Source organism: Emys orbicularis, chromosome 3 (genome assembly GCF_028017835.1).
Source record: "Emys orbicularis isolate rEmyOrb1 chromosome 3, rEmyOrb1.hap1, whole genome shotgun sequence".
Classification (NCBI taxonomy): domain Eukaryota; kingdom Metazoa; phylum Chordata; order Testudines; family Emydidae; genus Emys; species Emys orbicularis.
The window spans coordinates 130,409,626-130,429,939 of NC_088685.1; the positions used below are offsets into that span (position 1 = coordinate 130,409,626).

The following is a 20,314-nucleotide window of genomic DNA, read 5'->3' on the forward strand; positions in this document are numbered from 1 at the left end:
CCTACACAGGGGCCACTCTTCAGGACTCAAAGAATGATGTGATTGTGTAAAGAAAAAAAACAGTATAATGCGTATGTAAAAGGGCAGGGTTACCATGGGAAACCTACTTTGGGGCATGTACCATCCCAACAGGAGCCTGGCATCAGTGTAATTTTTTGCATGTCACTAATGTATTATGTATACATGCAATAGGTACTCATTCTACAGCAATGTTTTACACGTGATATTTTGAAATTATATATGAGTTTTGGCTTAAGAAGCAATTTAATTCCCTTGTTTTCCTCTTTTGGTCTTCTCCAACTCCCACTGATGTCAATGACAGGACTGTAAATGACTCCAATGCGAGCTAGATCAGGCTCTTTGTCTGGGGCAGAATCTCTCTCTACAGATGAATAGGGAGGAGTCAAAGTTGTTTACTTGATCCACAAAAGGTCTACTAAAAGGTAGTCTGCACATGTCTGTCTGCATACAGCTTTACATCAAGAGAGAGGAGAATGGCAAACCATAGGAAGAAATTCATTGATATGATAGATAAGGGAATTGCTCTTTGTGACACAATGGACCGTGATGATCTGCTTTTTTCTTACAAGGGGATTCTCTACCCCACAACTGTGTGCAGTCCTGAAATATTCAAGGCTCTTGAGTCCTTTGAAGCCAGGCAGGAGGATGTGATCCTAGCAGGGTATCCTAAATCTGGTGAATATAATTTGTTTGCTATGGAAATATAAGGTGTAATATAATTATAAATAACCAGGCTGTAGTTAAAACTGAACTAATTATTTCAGTTTATGTTAAATAACCTTGGTTAGGAAGATATGGCAATGGGAATTATTCATATGAATGAGAAATAAAATGACTTATCTCATATTCCTTGCCAAAGAAATGCCATTGCTATTGTTATTGTCAATGCTATGGTTAAAAATTTAAATGCACAGGTTAGGAAAATCAAAGTAATGGTTTTCACAGCAAACATTACTCGCTTCTGTGGTGCGTATATATTCTTTTGTAGTATGGTACATGTTGTTACATTTGCAACATTTACAAATAAGTATTTTTGCATAAAATTTAGCATTTGGTTTCTCATGCGCAACATTCTTTACTTTCTTTTAGTTTCTTCCTATTAAAAACATTGCAGTCTTCTGAAACTTCTTGAAAAATTGAAATGTTAGGATTGTGAAATCATGGAAAGTGAATTAGTGAATAATTCTCCATGAATTCTTGTAATTTTTTCTTTCCATAGATTTCACTCAATCCTAGTTGGGTGATGAAACTGAAAATTATTCTGTATGAAACTTTAAAGGCTAGAATTTATTGCCACAGGAAGTCACTGAAGCAAAGAGTTTATGGAGATTCAAAAAGGGACAGGACATTTACATGGAAGACAAGAATATCTAGTTATCATAATTATGATGAAACTTTTGGAAGAGTTATTAAATTTGATGATTAAGGGCTTAAGCCAATCTCTAACTATTACAGATGAGAATGAGACTTAGCATGGGAGACAGATTATCCCACATCTACTCTACTGGCATTTCTCCCTATTCTTCCAAAAATTCTGTGGGCATGGGGGTAACTGTCTTTAATGCAACAATAAATATTGAGAAATCCAGCACCCAAATGTCAGGAAATGCGAGGCTAAGGGTGAGAACTCACTCTATGCTCTTTTACACTTGATGCATTAAAATATCACTTTCTACTAGATAGTTTTACAAACTGGAGTTCTGTGTACAACTTTACCTACCAGTATAATAATGTTACTATACAGCACAGTCTTCAGACTTGGCTAGATTTTTAAAGTCCCAGTCAGGTCTTTAGAAAACTTTCACCAGAAAAAAGAAGAGGAAAACATCTCTTATAACTAATCTAGAACTACTAAAATAGGTATAAAATGGGTCTCTATTCTCCATTCTGTTGGTTTCCAAGCCTAATTAAAATAGATGTCAATGGTTTTAATAATTCCCATATACTGCTTCTACTGTATAAAATGTAACCAAGAACAGAAATTAATGGAGCAAATTCAATCCTGATGTAACGTCACTGACTTGGAGTCGCATTAGGGATGGATTTGGCTTAACAGGAGTTTTGACAAAGTAACAACAGGATCAGTTAGAGAGTACAATTCACCGCAGAACCAGAATATTTCTTGTTGATTTTGATTAATATTCCTGTGTTATCTAACTGAATAATTCTGTACATCTGAACTTCATGTATGGTAAGTATCACGCTGCTGAGGCTGGGTGCATCTCTGTCCCGTTTAGTCTCTCTTAGTGCACCTGTTGTTCAGGTATTAGGCTTTATGCTCTTACCTGTCTCAGGTGTTGAATTTCACAACTTCCCCACCCTTAGCTGAGGATCAGGATTCAACACCACATCTATGCCAACCACTTCTTACCATGCAGGTCCAACTGGAAACCTGAATTTCTTCCCTTTGGGACCCTGTGACCAGTGATATAGTGACCAACTGCCTTCTTAAAATCAGTATGTTTATTTGCAGTGGAATAAGCATTAAAAAAACATTTCAAAACAACAAACAATTTATATGCAGATTTAGCCTCACATTATTTTTCATGTCACTACAAGCTAAGTTAGATAGGCTTCTCTTCCATTGTAGGAAAAGAGCAGACCTGAATTATGCTCTTTTAGGAAGCCCTGGAGCTCTTGCTATCAAGTCTGGTCCCAGTTTGTCTGCTAGGCCCAGACATAAATTATTTAGCTCCTTGAAGCTCATTGATTTTTCTTGTCCATTAGTTACTTAATACACTGTGTACAAATCTTTCCATTTGTTGTATATTCATTGAAATCTGAGAAATTATGTTTTCCCCAAAGGTTTTTAAACCAATTCTGTGTATTTTTAAGGTACCAATTGGGTTGGCCAGATCTTAACTGACTTGGTAACAACATCTGCAGAGAATAATGAAGATGAAACAAATAGCCTGAATGATGAGGAACTGGAAGAATTTCCCTACCTTGAAGTTGGAGATGCTGAGAAATATCAGGTGGGAACTGAGGACCAGATCCTCAAAGGAATTTAGGCACCTAACTCCCATGGAAATCAATGGGAGTTAGCTGCCAAAATTCCTTTGAGGATCTGGGCCTGAACACTTACTGAAACTGCTAAGATGTACTGTTTCACATATAATTGATGACAACATGGTATGTGAAATACCCATTGCAAAGAAAGGTCTCTGTCCAACTACAGCAATTTCTATGACTAGAATAGATCCTGCATGTGCTACCCAATTCAGGGGGAAATGTTGGTAAATGGGCAGTCAGAAAGAGTTGAGGAGAATGCAAATTAATAACAATTACATGAGACACTTACAAAAACTCAATAATATATTATTCCAAATAGGGTATGTAGACAGTCTGGACTCACCACTGCGGCACCTCCTGCTGGTCGTCTCGGGAATTAGCTCTTCCAGCGTCCTGGAGCGCCCCCTGCAGGCTGGTGATCCACCTGTCCTCTGGCCCCCATGTCCCTCCCTGACCCCGGTGCCCTTGTATCTGGGGTGCTGCCCCCTGGCAGTACCCCCCTCAGTACTAGGGTCTCCCCTCCCTGGGGAACCCCCACCCACTATCCCTACCTCACCTCAGAATAAGGCCACTGCCAGTCACCAACTAGCCCCCGCTCCCTGGGGCAGACTGCAGTATAGGCCACTCATCACAGGTAAGGTTGGGTTTGGACCTGCTGCCTTGGACTAACCCTGGGCTGCCCTCTGCAACCCCCAGTACCCCTTGGCCTAATACTAGGCTGCAGCCTGGGGCTATCCAGGCTGGAGCTCCCCAGCTCCTCAGCCTTTCCCCAGCCCTGCTCCACCACAGGTACCCTGTCTAGCTCCCTGCAGCCAGGCCCTTCTCTCTCTGAAGGCAGAGAGAGACTCCTTATACAGGCAGGGCCAGCTGGGGCCTGATTGGGGCGTGGCCCAGCTGTGGCTACTTCCCCAATCAGCCCAGTAGCTTTTCCCTTTGCCCCAGCCCTCTACCAGGGCTGTTTTAAACCCCTTAGGCAGGAGCGGGGTAGCCACCCCGCTACAGGGTATAAGGAGGAGTTCCATACAAAGTAAAATGCAAAGACCATGGAATAGAATGGAAATGCAAGAGCTGGGGCCAGACCCACAAAGGTTCTTAGGTACTGAAGTCCCAATTTTAGGCTCCACTGCGATCCACAAAACTCCTGATTGGTTGCCACCTAACCCTGTAGGTGCCCAAACTCACACGCCACTTAAGTTTTTGCAGTAAAAGTTCTCTAGGCACCTATGTTTCTGCCTCTGGGCATGTGCACAGCGACTTCCCTAGGCATCCAGATGTCTATCTTCCCCACTAATTCCTGTGCAATCCACAAACTGGGGAATATAGGTGTTCCTCTGCCTAGCTGGTGTGCTAAGGCCAATCCAGTAGGCATGCTCAAGAGGCCATCTAGCTCTACCCAAAATGGGCAGTGGAGGAGAGAACCACCTCCCTTATACTCTTTAGCCCAGCAGAATGTGAGAGACCACTGGTTCAAGTCTACCCAGTGAGTAGAAAGGATCTGAACAGAAATCTGCCACCTCTCAGGTGAGTACCCTGACCACTGGACTATGGGATCTTCTGATGTGGGCCTCCTTCAATCTCTCCTACAGAAGTTGTTCCACTTTAATTGACTAATTGAATATTAATTAGGTGAGAAAAAAGAGTGTCACTCCATAGGCCACTGATTAAAGGACTCACATGAATGGTGGGAGTTTCTTGTTCAAATCCATTCACCTCATCAGGCACAGGGGGGAGTTAACCGGGGGGCTGTCTCTCATATCCTCAGTGAGTACCCTCACCACTGGACTAAAGATTAAAAGGGAGGTGTTCCTTCTCCTCCTTGTTTCCATCCCGCACCCCCACCCCAGTTTTTTTATGTACATCTGGGTTCTCAGGACAAATTTTTTGGTGGCCTCAGAGTGTGGCCACCAACTCTTGCTAGTGGCCACTCTCACACTTTTTCCTAAAACACTTAATTAGCTTTAGGAAAAACAAATAAATTATACATATACACGCCCTAATCATTGTCATTTATTTATTGCTAGCTAGTAAGTCCATTGTGAAAAGTGATATTAACAAACATACAAGTATTACTTTTCACAGCAGACTTACTCAGCCCTGCCAAGCCTGGGGACAAATTAAGCCCTGGACGGGGGTCCAGGGAAGGCAGTAGGGGGATGGAGCCTGAAGCCCCAATGCTGGAGCCTGGGACCTGTTGCTGCGCAGCTGGAGCCCGAAGCCCTGCGGCCAGAGCCTGCCACCTCGCCACCCCAGAGCTGAAGTCCAAAGCCTGAGCCCCACTGCCCCCGGGAAGGTGGGGAACTCACTGGGTGCCTGCTCCTCAAGCGTTGTGCCCCAGGTGTCTCCAGAGGGGGGCAGGGCCCAACCCCTGCTGGTGGCCCCAGCAACCAACACCAAGGCGGGGCATCCAGGAGCAACAGGGAAGGGGATGGGCTGCTACTTTCCCGCATCTCTCCCAGCCCAGGAGGCTGTGGCTGCAAGAAAAGCTCCTGGTGGCTGCATGCTGCCACGGTAGCCACATTTGAGAAATGCTGCCTCTGAGCACACCTACCAGATCAAGCCCACCATACCGTCAAGCTGTCTGGAGTGTCTCAAGAGCATGAGTCCCAACCTCAGGGCACACTGTTAAGATTCAGGGCACAAACCCAAAGCTCGTTGTGAACTCTATACTTAGATTTCACCAACCAGATATCAAGTGTGAACTTCTCAAGCACTATAACAGCCTTAATATGGTACCACAGACAGTCCGCGTGGGCACTCCTCTTGGCGGCCCTGTACTAATACCGATTTTAACAATACGAACATACAGGTGAGCCAGACTGGTTTCCAGCTGTGCATTTGTCAGTGTTCAGGTGAGGCGTAGGGGCCTTGGCATAGCTCGCACCTGGTCTGCCAGCATCATATGTGACTTAGGCAGAGGAGTGCCTATCTTAGGCAGAGGAGTGCCTAAGTTTGTGGATCACTAGCAGAGATAGGCACCTCCCAGTAGCCCGGACTTAAGCACTATCTCTGAGGGCTTAGCATACACCTTCTCACCTGTGTCTCCCATTGGCTAATTTAGGTGGCTCCTCCCCAGCATGCTGGCTTTGCAGATCACATTCTAAGGCACCTGTCTCTCCCCATCCATTGTATAGGGAGCCTCAGTTGTCTAATTCAGGCTTTGTGGATCACAGTCTGGTTCCTGTGGTTTTCTAGGGACCTAAAAATCAGGTGATGCAATACTGAGCATCGCAATGACTAAGTCCCTTTGTGGATCCAGGCCTGGGTGCTTAATCCTAGATGAAATACCTCTTGCACCAGTACCAGGCTGTTTCAATCCATCACTGCTCTGCTGCTCACCGCCTCCAGTCTGTGTATTTGTTAACATTTTCATTCATGTGGTTAGTTTTTTTTCTGATGTGAGCTTAGTGCTTGTGAAGGATTAAGTTAATTTATCCAGAAAAGAGCTACAGCTTCTGCAGAGTTAGTGAGAGGCTCCCTGTGCTGTCTTGCCAATGTATCGCAACCTAGATGAGCTAGCTCTAGAGGTGACAGAGTAGCTCCATCCCCAGTGCCTATGCAGTCCTTGGCCTTTTTGCTGAGACTGCAAACGAGGATGCCAGTTACTGATGGGCACTCTTCGAAAGATACCGCCAAGAGGAGTCAGAGCTCAGATGCTTGTCCTGAACTTTCTGGGCTATCCCTTTTTTCTATGTTCCTCTCTTCTCCTTGTCCCATCTTTCTCTCCTCCCTCTCAACCCAACCAGAATCGCTTTCCTTCTTCTGGTTCCCAACTCCCTCTCTCTTAGTCCCAACAGATCCCCCCATCTTTATAACTCACCCTTTTGACCCCAAACAAGGTCCTTCAGTGCTCATCTCCCTTTTCACTCATTCTCCAGTTAGATTCTGTTCCTTATTTTTAGATGTATTCCATCATTTGGGGGGGAGGGATAGCTCAGTGGTTTGAGCATTGGCCTGCTAAACCCAGGGTTGTGAGTTCAATCCTTGAGGGGGCCACTTGGGGATCTGGGGCAAAATCAGTACTTGGTCCTGCTAGTGAAGGCAGGGGGCTGGACTCGATGACCTTTCAAGGTCCCTTCCAGTTCTAGGAGATGGGATATCTCCATTAATTATTATTATTATTATATTATTATTATCATGTAGGGGGAAGTGTGAAATCATATTTCACTTTACCCGTTGGATACTAGCCAGGTCTCTTCCCAAATCTACTACACTCAGGGGTGTCTATAGATTAGAGACACTGGTCCCAGAAAAATCACAGAACTCCTAAGACATGAAATCTGCTATCAGCTCAGCAGAGGTTTCCAGAGCCATTGATATACCAGCAATGGGGTATTTTGGCACAGGGTTACAGAAAATGTAATGTTACATTAATTGATTTGTCTGCTTTTCCCCTTCTTTCAATTTGTATTAAAGCGGATGGAGAAATTATCTTCTAGAAGAGTTATATTTACTCATCTCGTTCCGCACAATCTACCTGAGTCCATCTTCAAGAATAAAGCCAAGGTGAGTGCTTATTTTAATGTCTTGTAGACATACACCCTTCAGTAGAATTTTCAGGCTCCTTTAGACTTCCATTGTCATTTTTAAAGTCTACATCATAGGTACCAAGTGCTCAGTACGGCCACTTTTAGGGCCTAGTCCTCCGGTAGACTTCACGTCACATCACAATGAAGTCTGAGAGTATATCCAGCCCCATAAGGACACTCAGAAGAAGAGGGATCCTCCAGTGATAGAGGAATTGCTACACAGTCTACTGTGGGTGGTCTCTCATTTTGGTGTCACTAGTGGGAGGGGCTTCGCTGTGGATGGAGCTTGAATACCACCATTTATTTTTTCCAATATGACCTCTGAATTTGCCCCTGTAACGTTTAATCCAGTTTATTTTAAGAACATTCACTAACCCAAAGGGGTGAAGGAGTCTTGTTTCAGATGAAGCACATACAGATAGCATATAATTAATTTGGGGAGATCAGGACAAGCACACTTAAATGAATGTAGCCAATAATCTTTGAAATCGAATGAGGAATAATGAAAAAATTGCAACCTCTGCATATAGGATTAATTATTATTTCTGTGCCTAATATATGAGGTCCAAGAAATTAGCAATATTATAATTACATATTATTTTTCTGATACTGCCATTTTGCTATGTCTAGCTCCAGAAATATACATATATATATTAATCTTCTAGGTACTGGTGCTTGTTCGAAATCCAAAAGACGTAGCTACATCTTTTTACCATTTTACCAATGTCATGTCTCCACTTCCGTCTTATGAGACCTGGGATGAGTTCTTCACAGCTTTCATGACTGGAAAAAGTACTGTTCCTTTTTCTATCTATCTCAATTATTCAATGTGTAGACTAAATTTGAAAATATGGAATTTGTAACCCAGATTCATTATGCTTTTTTCATTTTATTTTATCACAAAAATGACAGAGTTTAATAGAAGGATCTTTAAAAATTCAGACAATCTTCTTTTAAAAGGGGCTCATTGTGGGAACATGTATCATTTTTATAAAAATCACTGAGGATGAGGAGGAAACAGTCTCATGGGAGCAATCTAGAGTTTATAAGGAAGCACAAATTGCTGACCTAGGCTTTTGGGCCCAAGGCTAAAGTTCTATGAATAGAGTGAACTGGAACTCCCCTCTCCCTTTACAGGTAGGTAAGGATTTTGAGGCAGATTTCTCCAAAGAATGTTGGGGGATAAATTTTTATTGCCGTGGAAGGGGAATTGAAATAAAGACCCCATGTAGCAGGGTGAACACCCGCTCCTGCCCTGAGGCTTTGGAAAAGCCCTGCAGAGGGCTGGGGCAGGGCAAGGTAAAACCTGGCTGATTAGGGGAAGTGGCTGAGGAGCTGGGGAGCTCCAGCCTGGAAAGCCCCAGGCTGCGGCCTAGGAGAAGGCCAGGGGTACTGGGGGTTGCAGAGGGCAGCCCAGGGCTAGGCCAAGGCAGCAGGTCCAAACCCAGCCTTGCCAATGATGAGTGGCCTATACTGCAGTCTGCCCCAGAGAGTGGGGATAGTTGGTGACTGGCAGTGGCCTTATCCTGAGGTGAGGTGGGGTTAGTGGGTGGGGGTTCCCCTGGGAGGGGAGACCTAGTGTGTGTGTGGGTATTGCCAGGGGGCAGCACCCAGAGCAAGGGGCACCGGGGTCCTGGGAGGGACACGGGGGCCAGTGCAGAGGACAAGGCGGATCACCAGCCTGCAGAGGGCGCTCCAGAGGCTGGTGAGCTAATTCCCTGGACGACCAGCAGGAGGCGCTGCAGGGGTGAGTCCGGACCTCTTACACCCCGTCTATGCCTTCAGCTGAGAAACCCTTTTCCCCGTTTGCAAAGTCCCCAGACGTGACTTTTGTTTTAGTCTGGCCTGCCACAAATCAGTTTATTAAAAGGCGGCTTTCTAGTGTTGGCAAATGAACAAATAGCAAATATCTTTTTTTAAAATATCACGGTAAGTAACCAAAAACATTCAAACCCAGGCAAAACAACCTAGCTGCATCTCTCACTTTATTTTATAGTTAAGAGATGATAATTAATTTCCAATACAAAGTGTTTGAGGAATAAAAGGAACATAGAGGTTTCTAATTAAAACTTCTAAAATTCTGGTACCCGGAACGGGACTAAATCCTATTATGTCTTTAGTGGGCTAAGTAAACATCAAGTTCTAACAGTCTTCCAGGGTGCCATGAGACTATGCCGCCTGGCAGAAGGGTCAGTCTGAAGTTCTAACTATCAGTCTAGGTTTTAAGAAATATACTCAGTCTTGAGCCATTATTCGTGTTAATAATTATTAATTTATATGATTCTTTGGTGTCCTCCAGTGCCTTGGGGGTCCTATTTTGACTATATTTGTGAATGGAGCAAGCATGTTGACGATGAAAATGTTATGACAATAACCTACGAAGAACTGAAAGAGGTGAGGTTACTGAAGAAGTGTTTAGGTAACAATTATACAGATTGTCTTTTGAGTGAACTCCAAAGCACCAACAGTTTACCATATGAAATAGAACTAGCCAAAATGTTCACCTATTTGATTTCTGATAATATTTTTTTGCTGAAATTTCAATGAGAAAAAAAATTGAACCAGTTTTTTCATGATTCCCCCCCCCCCCATTTTCTGATCAGCTCTAGTATAAGCCAAAATATTTTTAAAGCCTAATTCCCAAATAACTGATATGCATATCCCTATCTGAGTAGGCATTTAATTGTAAGGTGTGTATAGACAGTATATTGTGACCTCAGCTATGTAGAGACTAAGTCTAACAGCTTTCCTCACACTGGGTGCAATTCATGTCTATACAGAGGGCCAGCATAAGATCTATGCACCACTTCAATCACACTGAAGCCCGCTAAACACACTACAGGAAAATATCAAGCCAGCTACTGTAAGTGGAAATACCACAGAAATAAAATAATGCATTTTATTTGACTAACATCCTCTCTCCAGAACAGGGCTTTGGGAGTGAAAAAGATAGCTGAATTCTTCGTGTTGCCCCTGACTGAGGAACAGCTTCAAGCGGTTGCAGATAGGAGCAGCTTCCAGGCTATGAAAGAGAATGCCCACAAAACCCATGGTGCATTTGGCAATGTTCTCTTCCGCAAAGGTGAATTCCTAAAAAGTTCCAAAGATACAACCAGTCTTCCAGCAGCTGTGGCAAATCATCTCCTACTTCTTTTTTTGCAGACATAACACTAGCATTTATTAACAGCAAATGCATTTTATTTTCATTTGATAAAAATATTTGAAAATAAATATTGTTGCATATAAATTAACATTTCATCAGAAATTCCTTTTTAAAGGAGAATGTCCGAAAAAAATCCTTTAGCTAACTTTGGACACCTGCCTTTGGACATTTGGATTCCTTATCAGCTACCCCTTTTGCCCCTGCCAAAGCTGACCCTCTTGAGTTTGGGGTGAGAAGAGACACAGAGTGTGGGAATTTAGCAATAAGTTGTTTCCTCCCCTATGGTCAAAAGGATATAGGGCCAGCTGCAGATCTTGTATGGTACCGGGGACCCAAAGTGGGTATTTTCTTTTTTTTCGGTCTTAAAGCTAATCCAGTTTGCATTAGGGTGTGTCTACACTGCAATCAGAGGTCTGACTGCAGCTCAGGTAGGCATACTCATGCTCAATTTAATTTAGTTAGCATGGGTAAAAATAGTAGTGAAGACGCAGTGGCATGGATCCGGGCATGGGCTAGCAATAAGAGTGTGTACAGCAGTGTTTCTCAAACTGGGTTCGACGCTTGTGTAGGGAAAGCCCCTGCCGGGCCGGGCTGGTTTGTTTGCCTGCCCCGTCTGCAGGTCCGGCCGATCGTGGCTCCCAGTGGCCGCAGTTCGCCGCTGCAGGCCAATGGGGGCTGCTGGAAGTGGTGGCCAGTAAGTCCCTCGGCCCGCGCCACTTCCAGCAGTTCCCATTGGCCTGGAGCAGCGAACCGCAGCCAGTGGGAGCCGTGATCGGCCGGACCTGCGGACGGGGCAGGTAAACAAACCGGCCCGCCAGGGGCTTTCCCTACACAAGGGGGGACCCCAGTTTGAGAAACACTGATGTACAGCATTGCAGCTTTCTATTTCCTCAAATACATTAGCAGCAAGAGGAACACCAAGGACAGGGTAGGCCTGCTACTCAACGAGGGGGAAAAACAATAACCGAAAATGTGGAAATGGCAGAAGTGCTAAATGACTTTTTTGTTTCAGTTTTCACCAAAAAGTTTAGTAGCAATTGGATGTCTAACATAGTGAATGCCAGGGAAAATGAGGTAGGATCTGAGGCTAAAATAGGGAAAGAACAAGTTAAAAATTACTTAGATAAGGTGGATGTCCTCAAGTCTCCAGGGCCTGATGAAATACACCCTAGAATACTCAAGGAGCTAACTGAGGAGATATCTGAGCCATTAGCAATTATCTTCAAAAAATAATGGAAGATGGGAGAGATTCCAGAGGACTGGAAAAGGGCAAATATAGAGACAATCTATAAAAAGGGGACTAAGCACAACCTGGGGAATTACAGATCATTCAGCTTAACTTCAGTACCCGGAAAGATAATGGAGAAAATAATTAAGTAATCAATTTGCAAGCACCTAGAAGATAAGATGATAAGTAACAAACAGCATGGATGTGTCAAAAACAAATAGGGTAACAAGCCTGGTGGATGGCGGGAAGCAGTAGATGTGGTATATCTTTGACTTTAGTAAGACTTTTGATCCTGTCTCGCATGATCTTCTCATAAACAAACTAGGGAAATACAACCTAGATGAAGCTACTATAAGGTGGGTGCATAACTGGTTGGAAAACCACTCCCAGAGAGTAGTTATCAGTGGTCCATAGTCAAGCTGGAAGGGCATATCAAGTGGGGTCCCGCAGGGATTGGTCCTGGTTCTGTTCAATATCTTCATCAATGATTTAGATAATGGCATAGAGAGTACACTTTTAAAGTTTGTGGACGATACCAAGCTGGGAAGGGTTGCAAGTGCTTTGGAGGACAGGATTAAAATTCAGAATGATATGGATGAACTGGAGAAATGGTCTGAAGTAAACAGGATGAAATTAAATATGGACAAATCCAAAGTACTCTACTTAGGAAGGAACAATCAGTTGCACAAATATAAAATGGGAAATGACTGCCTAGGAAACTTTACCATGGAAAGGGATCTGGGGGTCATAGTGGATCACAAACTAACTATGAGTCAACAGTGTAATGCTGTTGCAAAAAAAGCAAAGATAATTCTGGGATGTAATAGCAGGAGTGTTGTAAACAAGATACGAGAAGTACCGGTAATTTTTCCACTCTACTCTGAGCTGATACATCCTCAACTGGAGTTTTATAGAGTTAATAGAAGGATCTTTAAAAATGCAGACAATCTTCTTTAATAAGTGACTCATTTTGGGAGCATGTATCATTTTTATAAAAATCACTGAGGACCAGGAGGAAACAGTCTCACAGGAGCAATCTAGAGTTTATAAGGAAGCCCAAATTGCTGAATCAGGCTTTTGGGCCCAAGGCTAAAGTTCTATGAACAGAGTGAACTGGAACTCCCCTCTCCCTTCACTGGTAGGTAAGGATTTTGAGGCAGATTTCTCCAAAGAATGTCGAGGGATACATTTTTATTGCCTTGTGTGACAAAGTGCTAGGTAGGAAACCCTGAATAAACACTCAGTTCACAGCAGCTCCAATCAGGCATAGCAGATTGGCACTGATAAGGCAGACCTGTGCCTAATTTGTGGGTGGGGCCGGGCAGAAAGGCTAATTAAGCCACTAGCCCAAGCCCACAAATAGGCACAGGAAGGAAGAGCACAGGAGGAAGAGGAAAAGGAAGTGAGAGGGAGATCCTTTCCTCCTGCTCGTAAAGGTGCTAGGTGTGTGGTGAAGGGAAGATAGGATTAAAATTCAGAATGGTCTGGACAAACTGGAGAAATGGTCTGAAGTAAATAGAATGCAATTCAATAAGGACAAATACAAAGTACTCTACTTAGGAAGGAACAATCAGTTGCACACATGCAAAATGGGAAATGACTGCCTAGGAAGGAGTACTGTGGAAAGGGATCTGGGGGGTCATAGTGGATCACAAGCTAAATAAGAGTCAACAATGTAACACTGTTGCAAAAAAAAGCAAAGATCATTCTGGGATGTATTAGCAGGAGTGTTGTAAACCAGACATGAGAATTAATTCTTCCGCTCTCCTCTGAGGTGATACATCCTCAGCTGGAGTTTTGTGTCCAATTCTGGGCGCCACATTTCAGGAAAGATGTGGACAAATTGGAGATATTTTTGTTGTTCTCCTCTGGACTGATTAAACGTCTAGAAAACATGACCTATGAGGAAAGATTGAAAAAATTGGGTTTGCTTAGTCTGGAGAAGAGAAGACCGAGGGAGGACATGATAGCAGTTTTATTAACCTTTAATAAAAGGTTGTTACAAAGAGGAGGAAGAAAAATTGTTCTCGTTAGTCTCCGAGGATAGGACAAGAAGCAATGGGCTTAAATTGCAGCAATGGAGGTTTAGGTTGGACATTAGGAAAAACTCCTCTCAGCTAGTTAATCATTGGAATAAATTGCCTAGGAGGTTATGGAATCTCTGTCACTGGAGGGTTTTAAGAGCAACTTAGACAAACACCTGTCAGGGATGGTCTAGATAATACTTAGTCCTGCCATGAGTGCAGGGGACTGGACTAGAAGACCTCTCGAGGTCCCTTTCAGTTCCATGATTCTACGATTCTTGTCCCTTCTCTTGGGAGAGCATACTACACTGATGCTGCTGCTGTGAATACCAGTCTCACAGTCATCTGCTAAGGGGAATTCAGATAAGTAATTCCCCTTTATTTGCTCAATGCTGCTTCACAAAACTGTACTGCATAAAGTCCTAATAATTACTTTCTTTCCTTAAATGAGGTGCATTTTCCTTTTTATGTGCTATACTGTATTAGTCAATGAAGCTTAATGAGATGGACTCTATTATAGCAGTTTTACACTGGAGTCATTCCACTGACATCAGTAGAATTACACTGAAGTAACACTGAATCAGGCCTTGTGTTTAAAAATCATAGCAACACACTCCAGTTAGCGAAAGTGATCAAAATGACTGATCTTTAGAAAAAAATAGAAATGTTAAATTCCTCGTTTTCAAAGTTTTTGTACATATATTATTCATACTAACACAATAAATGTTGCTTCTTTGTAGGTGGTGTTAGCGACTGGAAGAATCTTTTCAATGAAGATCAGAACCAAGAAATGGACAAAACGTTTGAAGAACTCCTAGCAAGAACTAAGCTGGGAGAAAAGATAAAGTATGAGGTGTACTGCAAAGCCTGAGGACGAAGAAAACATTGTTAAAGCAACAGTTCCCCACAATTCTATCAGATCAGTTGCATTACATGCACTAGAAAAATAGATCAAGTGATCCAAACTTCTCTGAATGTTTGTAAATGATCACAACTCTCCAGCTCTCTTTACAGTGACAGCAGATTCTCAGCATGCTTAGACTGCATTCCTTTATGCAATGCTATTGTAATCAGTCATACTCCGACAAATACTACAACACTGCTCCAGTACATATCACCTGGAAGAACCTCTCTCCCCAACTACCCTCTTTCCCCCCTACCATTGCCCCATCTCACCCAACTCCACTAGTCTTGCTAAAATATTTAATAGCATTTGGTATGTAGAGACATTTTCAAAAAATGTTTTAAATGAAGCATCTTCTTCACAAAGGGATTTCTACCAAAGACAGGGACTGCTTCAACCCCAGCTCAAGTCAGTACAAATCTTTCCAAAAGAAGACCCATAATAAGCATTGCTCAAATGGAAGGAGAGAGAGAGTAGTTATTAAAATAAAGGAACACAATATTTTCTTAATGCTTTTCATCTTTCTGAAAATAGAGTTTTAGTCTGGGTCTGAATGACTTTGGGAAATTTGCCTGCAGATTTATGGCCCAATTCCTTGCTGGTGTAAATGGGGGAAACTCTATTGGAGTCAGAGGCATTGTGCCCATTTATACTCACAAAGAATTTGGCTGTTAGTATCCCAAACTACATTAGCTTGATTCTCCTCTTGGTTATATGGGTGTCAATCAGCAGCAGCTCCATTGAAATCAGTGAAGTTACACTAGTACAAAATTGGTGTCAGGGAGAGCAGAGTCAGGCCCTGTATAAATTTTCTTGTGTGTCATTCTTAACTCTTGCTTTTGTTATTTCTGTAGCTATAATACAATTAAAACTATAGTCTAGCAATGGCTTAGACGCTATTTCACAGATTCTGTTGTTCTCCGAGACAAAGAACTTGGCTTGAGGTTTTGGGGTAGCCCATCCTGATGCTTAGGGTCGCTAGTGGGATAGCGGCTTTCAGAAAAAGATGTTTGAAGTGTGCCGAATATATAAGGCACTAACTGGATATGGTAACTGTGACGTTGTGCAGTCTATATGGTTTTATAAAAACATGATAATAAGTGAATATAATGTCACTGGGATAGTTTTATAAAGATTTGATAATAACTGAATATAATGCAACTGGGATATGCTTCGTGCAAAAGGTCTCTTGTAAGGTATCATTACAAAGCTCATAATCTACTGATTGTGATCATCCTATTTGTAGAAATGTACCACTCTTGTATCTAAAACTAGAAATATAAAACATAACTCTGAGGGCCTATTGTAATTATGTAAAGTGTGGGCCATTAATGATGGTTTGGAATCTTGATGACTCCCATTAACAAGGACCATTGTCTGCAGATGGCTGTGTTTACCTGTTAGTCTTCCTGTATATGTGTGTGCTGGCAAGTGGGCAATGAAGTCTTGCAGTGACATGTGATCATGTCACCTGAACTGGAATCCATCTTTAACCTGGTGCTTTTCCAGTGAGGGGGCGGGGGTGGAAACCCAGAGGGACAAAGGGTTCCCGCCTTATGCAAAAGATATATAAAGGGGTGGAAGAGAACAAAGGGGGAGAGGAGCCATCATGAAGAATCCCCTAGCTATCACCTAAGCTGGAACAAGAGCTGTACCAGGGGAAAGAATTGTGCCCAGGCCTGGAAGGTGTCCAGTCTGAGAAAAAACTTACTGAAGCATCTCTGAGGGTGAGATTATCTGTATTCAGTTTGATTAGGCATAGATTTGCACATTTTATTTTATTTTGCTTGGTGACTTACTTTGTTCTGCCTGTTACCACTTGGAACCACTTAAACCCTATTTTCTGTATTTAATAAAATCACTTTTTATTTAGTAATTTACTCAGAGTATGTATTAATACCTGGGGGAGCAAACAACTGTGCATATCTCTCTATCAGTGTTATAGAGGGCGAACAATTTATGAGTTTGCCCTGCATAAGCTTTATGCAGGGCAAAACGGATTTATTTGGGTTTAGACCCCATTGGGAGTTGGGCATCTGAGTACTAAAGACAAGCACACTTCTGTGAGCTGTTTTCAGGTAAACTTGCAGCTTTGGGGCAAGTGATTCAGACCCTGGGTCTGTGTTGGAGCAGACGGGAGTGTCTGGCTCAGCAAGACAGGGTGCTAGAGTCCTGAGCTGGCAGGGAAAACAGAAGCAGGGGTAGTCTTGGTACATCGGGTGGCAGCTCCCAAGGGGGTTTCTGTGATCCAACCCGTCACAGTAACAATTGCAATAATAGAGTGAACAGGGAAACTGTAATACCCTTCACCCTTGGCTTTCCATGCAGTAGGCAGGGAAAAGCTGATTGGCAGGGGAGGGTAAGGACACTGGTGCTCCTGTGGCCCATGTGGTACTTATTATATGGATAAAGAGAAGACTTTATTCCCCATGACTGTAAATTCAGCATCTTTCCTAAGCACTAACATTCAACAGAAAATTTGTTAACAAGAATAAAATTCCAGGCATGCTGACCAGATGCCAAGGTAAGGCAGTTGTTCAAATACTGGAGCCAAGAACACCAACGAGTGCAAAGAGATGATACAGAGGGTCAGAGAGAAATTATAAAAATGGCCAGAGTATAGCGAAATAGCAATCAACTTGAATAAATGCCTATTGTTTCCCTAGGGAAAAGTAATCTCAAACACACATATTCAGTGGGAGTATATAGGAAGCAGCAATGCTGAATGGGGTGAAAGTGGACAGCAAACTACATTTCAGATTGTAATAGTATATGGCTGCTGTGAAATGGTCAGTACAAGTTTAGGGTGCAAAGAGAAAATCCTAATGAAACAAAGAGGTGATATTTCCCCTCTATGTGGCTCTACTTGCCTGTGCCTGAAATATTGTGTTCAGTTCTGAGAACTTCATTGCTAGAAAGATATTGAAAAACTAGGCGCAGTTCAGATAAGATCAACAAAGTTTATCAGCAGGGGGGAGGGATTGATTTATAAAGGAGATTCATAGAGTGAGCCAGATTTTGCTCTTGGTTACACCAGTTTAAGTCAGGACTGACTTTGCCAAAATCTATGGAATTTCTCTGGATTTTCAAGGGTGTAACCCAGTGAAGAATTTCGCCCAGTATGTATAGATTGGCTAAACAGCAGCTAAGTAGGGACAAGAAAGCAGCTGACACCTATTTGACAGAAAGCAGAGGAATATATCAAATAGGGAGAAGAATTCTTTCTTTTAACACCTGGGTGTACAAGACTATAGGTGTGTCTCTGAAAAAGGGAGAGTTTAAACTGAATGGGAAAAAAATCTTGACAGACAAGTGTATTAAGTTGTGTAACATACAGTGAAACCTCATCATCTGGGAACTCTTAAATCTAGATAGAACAAAGCACCAGAAGATGTATTGCAGGGAAGCATCCTGAACCAGCAGTGAGATGGACTGGATGAGCTAGTTGGATTTTTTCCATAAATGATTCTATGAGCAGGAAACAAATACAGCTATTTCACTAGGGGTTGTGACCTCACCAGTTTCTCAGAAGCTAAACAGATTCAGGCCTGGTAAGAATTTGGATGGGAGATTTCTGAAGAAACACCTAATGTAGTTGTGAGCTGTGTGGCTTGGATGGTTCAATTCCAACCTATCAAGTGCCTCTGACTTTCAGAACAGAAGCCAAAGGTGCAAGTCAACACCATAAGCAATAAAATATACGGTACTCTGCCCTGGTACCAAAATGTTAATGACGTATATAAAATAACAACAGTAGTTTATAGATATACTAGACAAAGGGTAAGGCAGTGAATAATCAAGCCTGATGTATTTTGTTCAGTTCAGGAAAGCTAGCAAGCTGACATGTGCCCTTTAGCTCTGGTTTAGCTTTCTTTTATTATTCACAGACAAAAACAAACAAACTTTGCAACCCTAACTTCAAGTTAACAAAGTGGAACAGAACTCTCCCAAACTGCAGTATAACAACACTGCAGTTTAAAATTTCCAAGATTTTTGAAAATAGGAACTTAAAGTTAGGTTCTTAAGTCCATATTTAGGCACTGAAAATTAGGCCTGATATTCAAGATTGCTGAGTACCTAGATGTTCTCCCCTTGACTCTAATGAGAAATGCTTGGTGTTGAGTGTGACAGTTTGGGATATGGCTATATCAAATTGTGAAGTCTGTTTTGGGCCAGTGTTGAAATACTCGCACTATAGCGACATTAGCTCAAACTTGCCTATTATGCTGTATTTCAAACAGCTACCCTTACAGCGGCATAAAACTGGTGTGAGATCAGACTCAAGCATTATACGCATTTATGTGTCATCTTTAACTGTTATCACTGCTTTTTCACACAACCCCAGAAACCCAGCACCCCTGGGGGGACAAATCCTACTTGCCTTATTCGGATGAATAGTACCACTGACTTCAGGGCATGAGTGAGGTAAGTAAGAACTGGATCTCCAGCAATTATCACTTAGTTAGATCATTGATTTTATCCACTAGTTGTTTTTGTAAAACCACAAGGTGTCAGACTACACTTGTACTAACAATTGCTGTGCCCTGCTGTTTCAACCCAGCTGTTGGAGTCCAAGATATAGATCCTGGCATGAGATTTTGGGGTACACTGCAAGTGAAGGTGTGGTTGTAGCACAGGTAGGCACCTCCATGCTAGCTTTAATTTAGCTAGCCCAGGTAATGGTAACAGTGTAAATGTGACTGCACAGGCTTTGGCATGGGCTAACAACCAGAGCACATATCCAGGATTCCCAGTGGGTTTGTAGGCTGGTTGCTAACCTGTGCTGAAGCCTGTGACACCACATCTACACTGTGTTTCCAGCACTAGCTAGATTAAAGGTACCATGAGTATGCCTACCTGTGCTACAATCACACCTTCACTTGCAGTGTAGACATACATGACAATGGACAGAAAATTGCACCTCACTTTGTATTGCAAAATGGCTCATGCAAAAAGCCAATGCAATTTTAGACTGCATAGGGAAAAGGCTTACTTCATGAAGTAAATTCCTCTCCAAAGGAAGGCATTCTGGCATTGCACCAAAGATGTCGCTGATATATGTAAAAGAATATATGCAGCATAAGAAAACTGTAGTGTAACTACAATATACTGAGCAAGGGTATGTGTTTCCAAATGGATACCTAAAATTAGGCTCCTAAATCCATATTATAGCTACTTAAATAAATGGCCTGATTTTCAAAATTGATGAGTATCTGAAAACTTCCCTTGACTCAGGTGGGAACTACTGCATGCAAAGTGCAGTGTGTGTTTCTCTGGGATGCTTATAGCTCCAGATATTTAGAAAGCTCAGTACACAAGGCCACAGCCCCTTTCAATCTCAAACACTCCAAATTAATCAGTAACATTTACCTTTATGCCCGAGGGAGTGTCATTCACCATTAAATTACACTGTACATCACTACCACAATTGTTTCG

At 42.5% G+C, this 20,314-nt stretch overlaps 1 protein-coding gene across 1 annotated transcript; it reads left to right on the forward strand.

Annotated features, from left to right (window-relative positions):
- Positions 1 to 494: 494 nt before the first annotated feature.
- On the forward strand, positions 495 to 14,845 carry LOC135876449 (sulfotransferase 6B1-like). Its single transcript, XM_065401667.1, has 7 exons — positions 495 to 696; positions 2,857 to 2,996; positions 7,447 to 7,536; positions 8,225 to 8,351; positions 9,859 to 9,953; positions 10,485 to 10,641; positions 14,715 to 14,845. Exons 1-7 carry the CDS (start codon positions 495 to 497, stop codon positions 14,843 to 14,845), a joined length of 942 nt encoding a protein of 313 aa, XP_065257739.1.
- Positions 14,846 to 20,314: the final 5,469 nt, after the last annotated feature.

Bases quoted from the DNA above. Each gene is read 5' to 3' on its own strand.
- LOC135876449 (XM_065401667.1), top strand. From the start codon at position 495: ATGGCAAACCATAGGAAGAAATTCATTGATATGATAGATAAGGGAATT. The intron at 697-2,856 runs GTGAATATAATT...TGTATTTTTAAG, and splicing joins AGCAGGGTATCCTAAATCTG to GTACCAATTGGGTTGGCCAG. The intron at 7,537-8,224 runs GTGAGTGCTTAT...TTAATCTTCTAG, and splicing joins TCTTCAAGAATAAAGCCAAG to GTACTGGTGCTTGTTCGAAA.